The sequence below is a fragment of the Streptopelia decaocto genome, assembly GCF_964273445.1.
Source record: "Streptopelia decaocto genome assembly, chromosome: 4".
Taxonomy (NCBI): domain Eukaryota; kingdom Metazoa; phylum Chordata; class Aves; order Columbiformes; family Columbidae; genus Streptopelia; species Streptopelia decaocto.
Window position 1 is genome coordinate 34074329 of NC_138658.1, and position 6829 is coordinate 34081157.

The following is a 6829-nucleotide window of genomic DNA, read 5'->3' on the forward strand; positions in this document are numbered from 1 at the left end:
CTGTAAATCAGACAAAGATGGAGAAAACCTTCCATGGATGCAAACTACTTCTCCTCTCCACCAAATCCTGGATACTGGCTGACGCAAAAGCTGCATGTTACCAGCATACGCCAAACCCCCAAGTCCATGCTTTGTGACTCATGCCCCCTCCAACAAAAACACTTGAAATGTCAGTGCAATTTTAAGCCCACAGGTTTATCAGTATGACTGTCTGATTAAAGTCAAGTGGTCCATCTGGCAAGATCAACCTGAATCTGTAGAAAAAAGTGAAATTCAGCATAAGCACTTCTGCTGTGTTTGCTAGGAGCTGCAGCGGCTATGCATTCAGAGGCAAGAAGCCGCAAGAACAGTTTGGCTCCCTTAGCTCATAGAGGCTGCAAGTAGATGCTGTTCTAAGCAGAGGAGAAAATTATGCAACCTAGTGGCAACTGCTGGCACTTGCCTTTTATTGGGAATCCTCAGTAGGAGTCTGCATGTGTTTCCTAGCAATGTAGCATCATAGAGTGAGAAAAACAAGCAAAAAAGGAACTGTTTTGAGGATGAATCATTTTTTTTTGCTTTCACTGGTGGCGTAATTACAGGGAGAGATTGCGCTGTTAACTATAACAACACCCCTCGATTTGAAAAGTCACATTTTCATCAAGCCCGTTTATAGAAGCTGTCCCCCACAGGTAGTGTGCTGATGACTGGAGAGAACATTTGCTAAAAGAGTGGCTCTGGGGGATGATGAATAGTGCTATGCAAGCGGTGGTAACAGCTCTAAACCCAGTTATTTTTAAAGAGAAGTAGTACTGTTGCTTGCCTTATCTTGTCAGAGCTGCATCTACGCTCTGAAACCTGATATGTTTTGTGTTCATCTCTACTGATTTACAATATACCTGACCAGTGGTGGTGACCTGTGGTGGCTTGATCTTCCCATAGTGTCTTTTCCCCTCGAGTGGCACTCCAGACTCAGATTTTTCTTGTAGAACCACCAGAAACCCAGTTCACATTTTATCTTGTACACAAAACCACAGGCAGCAATCTATTTTAATAGTTCCTGACAGCATTTCAGGTACAGGGTAGGTACTTTCTGCTCTAGTGACTCACGTATCTATCCTTGGAGATAATTCAGGACACAACTGTAAAAAGGCCCCAAGCAATCTGCTTTGAGCAAGGGGTTGAACTAGATGATCTCCAGAGGTCCCTGCCAACCTCAGCTATGCTGTGATTCTGTGATATTTTATGTATAAATATTTTTTGTGCTGTACTTTACAGTTAGTGGGGTAATGAGAATTTGCAAGGAATATTTAGAATGTGATAGTGAATTCCTGCTGAGCTGCACCAGAAAATCTACTCGGTCTGAATACACACTAGTACGAAATAATGATTACTTTATTGATGATCTACAAGAGCAAGAGAAGAGCACAAAACAAGTGCAAGAAAGATTAATGACAGAGTTTGTTAGAAAAATACTTCTTCATCTTGTATGGAAGACTCTTACACAACTGGGAGGACTAGTGACAAATCTGCATGCCAAAAGAGGTTGGGGGCAGCAGAGGAGATGATTTCATGGCAGAGAAGACATGCTGTGTAGAGCAGAGAATGTTGCATTACAGTCAGGAGGTGCTTCAGCATGAGGGATGGATGCTGAGCTTGAGAGAGTGCCAGTGCTACAGCATGTTCAAAGCTTTGCTGGAAATTATGGACAACACATTTCTACTCTCTATAATTCTTGAATCCAAAATGATGGCATTTAGTGTTAAACTTCATCCTGATGAATAAAGAGGAATTGATCACAGGATGAAGAGTCACTTGAAAAGGATCTTTATTCTATTTGCACAAAACAAATCTAGTCACGTTCCAGTATTTTTGGTGCTGTGAAAGGACAGATTTCACAAATTTGAAAACCATTTTTTCCTGTCTGAGTGGAAGAATTTAAACAAAAAATATGAGTGATGCTAGTGAGCTATCTGACAATGTTCAAAACAGCTACATACCAGAAGGGGAGCTATACTAATTTAAAACAAAACAAAAACAACAACAAAAAAAGCAAACAAAGAAACAAAAAAAATACCCAAGCAGCACATTCTAAAACAAACTCCCAAAGACTGAAAACTTACACAGCTTCAAGTATTTCTGTTTTCTTCTTACTGTCAAAAGAAGTTGATAGCAATTAGTATAAGTTGAAATCCAGAAAATAAATGTAGATAATAGATGTCGATAACAAAAGGGGTATGTGGTTAGCATAAGTGGGGGAGTTGGAAGTTACTTTGCATGCATAGCAAGTATACAAACACCAGTAACAAGAGTGTTGGTCCAATACTAGATGGAGGTGTTATAAGTGTCAAGAAATAGCAGAAAAGGCAAAAGTGTTGAAAAAACATTCTGCTCTGTGTTTGGGGAGAAGCCAAATATATGCAAACAGATGATGAAATAAGTGTAATTGACAGCAGCTAATGAGGATGTTAAACAGTAGCTGTTAGACATTTTACAACCAAGATTTCAGCTTAAGTTGCATCTTGGATTTTTTAAAGAGCTGGTCCACGAGTGCTGTGGAACAGGAATGTTGATTTTTAATGAATTCTTTAAAACTGGGAGAGTTCCAAAAGACAGTGAGAAGCTAACTTTGTGCCAGTACTTTTAAAGGCTAAGTGGCATAACATGAATAATTATAAGCTTGACATCAATCAGTGGAAAATATTGCATAGCTAACAGGTGGCTGACTAATAATTATTATTCATAAGTATTAATTATAATTAACATTATTCATAATTCACCCCATGTTAGCTAGTAAATTTAAATGGGTCAGTGAAATTAAAGCTGACCTGTGTGTTTATTGATTTAATCAAACTGAATAGAATTTTTAAAAATATGATCAATTAGATTGACAGAGGTAATGATGTGAAGGTAAGAAACTCTCAAGAACATTTGACTTGGCTTCATGTGTCAACCTGGTTCCGTCATCTGAATTATGCAAAATCAAGGTTAGATCTGTTACCATCTGTAAGTACCAGCAGTTAATCAGACTAACTATAGTCACGCCTTGTGACTGAAAATTGAAGCTGAATAAATTCAGGTTAAAAATAAGGTACATATGTTTGTGAGGAACAAGGTCATGGAAAAAATTCTTAATTCTGGATGTTTTACAAGGAAAATCTGGTATAAGTAGTTTAGGCAGTAAATGTGAAGTGATGAGGAGCACCATAGCAGGAGAGGCAACAATGGGGAGTTCCACCTTCCTGTCAATTTGCATGCACAGGCAATGCTGCTTCTTTCTTCATCTCTTTCTCCACTTTCTTATCACATTATTCCCCTGACTCCACAAAGGAAGACTTTCTGAGATGTGTGTGTCTGCCGTAGTGGTGTGTGTGCCACAGTTCCGGATGCCACAGCATCCATGGTAGTGTCAGGTGCTGAGCTTGGCAGTGGGCACCCATCAGCCTGAACTTTGGAAAAGGTGAGAAAGGATCATCACAAGGGGCTTTCTGGCTTCTATGAGACATTTTTAGGTATTTCTGAGCTGTTCATCAAAAGGCAGGTGTCCTGTCTGATATATTGAACCTAGACAACATGGCCCAGTCCTGGGAGAAATGGGAATGAGGTCTGTGTTTTGGCCCAAGCCCCCAGAGCCACTTGCCTTCCCATGCCCTCCTCAGCCCTCCAACTCTGTGCTGGAGGGATGAGGAGCAGCTGCCCAGCTCCATGGGGGAGGCAGGGAGGCCCTGCACTGGTTCAGCAGCCTTCCCTTCCCAAACAGCTGCTCCCCATCCCCTGCGGGACCAAAGCCACAGAGCTGGTGGAAGCATCCTGTGGGCTGGGTCTGCCTCACGGGTCACAATGCAGGGGCAGGATAAGGCAAATGATATAAAATATTTTCCAGGGCCAAGTTCTATGTCAGGATGAGGTCAAAAGGATGTAACATTTAACAATGTTTTGCTTTCTTTACGAGTCTTCAGTGCAGTACTGTAAAAACAAGTTCTGCGCTATCATTTTCCACAGAAATTGTTCCTGTAGACTTTGGTAAGTATCAGGGATATCATTATGCTTCTAGCACGAACTAAGGCAGGATTAATAAGCAGTAGATAAACTACTTTTAATATATATTATCTCACTTTGTTTAGGGAAAGCTGTAGGTCAACTGAAGTGAATTTAGATTAAAACAACAGAACTATTGGAGAGTTGAACAGATGTATGGGAAGAAATTTAATAATACGTTTAGGCAGTGACTGAATATAGAAAAAAGAAAAACACATTAGATTTGTAAAGCCAGGGAAATGAAATAAATTATTTTTAAATACTTGCTAAAGAAAAATTTGGGCCAGGTTGCTCTTAGAAGGAAAATTGTGTCACCCTGACAAATCAGTGCTCCAGCTCCAGCAGAACTCTTTGTGAACATGCTGTGAACAGTCCTCTGCTTGTAAGGCAGGGGTGACCCAGAAGCTGTTCCCTCAGTTCTCTGTCCCGCAAGTGAATGAGAACCAACGTGCAACAGCCTTTAAGGGAGCTCTCTCTAGATACTGCAGTTGAACAGGAACATTCTGTATTGTGAATCCGAGCGCCTAGGCTACAATTATTGTCACTGAGCTTTACAATGTATTGCTGGTAGTATGAGAAACAGATTACAAGTTTGCAAATTGAAAAGCAGGCTTATGATTTCATACACGATTCTATTTCTTGTAATAGCCTTACTAAATCTTACTAGTTTTGGACATGGAAAAAGTGTAATATTCCTCTGACTCTTCAGTTAACATGCACCCCAATTCTACAAGTTACGCTTTCATTGAAGAAGAGTCTGCTTTGTATCTTTATTACCCATATCATTGAGTATGATCCGATTGGAAGGAGCCTCTCCGATCACTGAGTGATGGTCCCCATGTCACCCAGGGTCACATAATCATGTTCATATGTGTCTCAATCACCTCTTTACTAGACAGTTTGTCCCTGCTACTTCAATATTAAACACTGTCCCAGACTGCCTCAGTTCTTTTCATCCACGATACCTTGTCAGTTGTGACAGAAAAGCTAATAATGTTCTCCAGAATGTTTTTCATTCATCTGTAAGTCTGGTAAAATATTTCACTATTTTAATTACAAAATGTGATGATGCCAGTATGCTGAACCATCAGCCTAGGATTGCAGAGAACTCAGAGGTGGAGAGAACTGAGAGTAAAATGCCTGAAGGCTTTGTGGAGGAGTGATCAGCTACTGGGAAGGAGGGATAGGCAGCTTTTGGAAAAAACAAGCTTTAGTGTATCGGTGACTCCAGGAAGCTCTAGTGAAACTTATGTTAATGTCAGTTGCCCAGGTATATAACCTAATTTGTGAACCAGCATTTTTTCCAACTAACTCTCAGGTTATATATGTGTACAAATAGCATTATTAATAATGCAGTTAAACTTCATAACATGTATTCTTTTTTCTTCTGTCTTTTTTTTTTTTTTTTCCCCAAAACACTTCAGTTTGAAGGGTGCCAAATAGGTTTTTCTTTTAAATGTTCATTGTCTGTGGAAGTACAGTTGTCTAGTCTGTAAAAGAGAATGATTCACCTGGGGTGACCCCATAGCACAGTTGTACTTGATCCCCAAGAGCACTGGCAGAGCTGTAGAAAAGGCAGGAATTCAGTTGCTGAGTTTAGGTGTCCCAGTTACACAGTTCTCCTGTGTACCAATGGGAAGCGCTGAGAAGAGTGTTGCATCTTTGTTACGTGTCTTTAGAGAGGCACCAAGAAATGCAGGTACAAGGGAAGTGCCTTCTCACCATGTAAGGTGGTCACCCTGGGATGAGAGATGGGATCTTGAGCTGACTACACAGTAGAACCGGAATAAACTCTATTGTTGCATCAAACACTGAATTTTAGGCTTAATTCTGACTATAGCCTCAGGCCTCAGAAAAATGTAAGTATTGAATAGTACCTGTCCTGCAGGTTCATCTGCACAGAACTGATTTGCAACTCTCTACAGAAATATTCTCTCACCTTCTATCATCTTAAAATTAAGGAATCTAACTATGCACAGCATGAGGCACCTTGTGCATGAAAAATTACACAATTAAGAATGTTTGGATTAGTTTATATGATAGACTGATCATATTTAAGTACCTTATAATGCAGCCATTCAGCAAATTAGGCTGATGTACTGTAACCCTATCAACAAGTAATTTCCTATATGTTTGTTTGTGGTGTTCTCTAGCAGCTGCATTAAGTTTGTTAATGAAATATGGTGAGTAGATCTTGATTCCCCTCACACTTTATTTCATAGGTTGGTGAGACCAGATGCAAAAAAGTTTGCACTTCGAAATCTGATCTGAGATCCAATGATTTCAGCATCGTTGGAAGCCTACCAAGGGATTTTGAATTATCGAATTATGACTGTTATGGGAAGCCCATTGAAGTCAACAATGGGCTTGGAAAATCTCAAGCCAAGAACAACAAGAAGCCTCCTCCTCCCAAGCCTGTCATTCCATCAGCAGCAAAGAGAATCGATCTTTATGCAAGAGCACTGTTCCCTTTTTGCTTCTTGTTCTTCAACGTCATATACTGGTCCATATATTTATGATAAATCTTTTATTTATGTTTTTCATATGTGTAAAATATACCCCATTTCATTACTCCTCCCCAGTCATGAAGGCCGCTGTGTGAAATTATTTGCATTTGCAAAGCAATATATTGCATTTTGATGCCATGCGATTGTACTGAACATATGGCATCTGAATTCTGAATGAAAGCATGACACTGCAATGTCTGTGCTCCAACCAACGTTGTATATAAATGTACAGCATACATCCTGCTTTAGGAATATATATGAAGGACAATGCATACTACATTACAAAGCTGAATAACGCTCTTCAG

The 6829-nt window shown here is 39.9% G+C and overlaps 1 protein-coding gene across 1 annotated transcript in view; it reads left to right on the forward strand.

Annotated features, from left to right (window-relative positions):
• Nucleotides 1–6536, forward strand: part of GLRB (glycine receptor beta) — a gene marked incomplete at both ends in the record, with an annotated part of 44309 nt that extends 37773 nt beyond the window's left edge. Inside the window, one exon of the mRNA XM_082050812.1 lies at nucleotides 6240–6536. Within this exon, the coding sequence (XP_081906938.1) occupies nucleotides 6240–6536 (297 nt within the window). The remainder of the gene's footprint in view (nucleotides 1–6239) is intronic.
• Nucleotides 6537–6829: the final 293 nt, after the last annotated feature.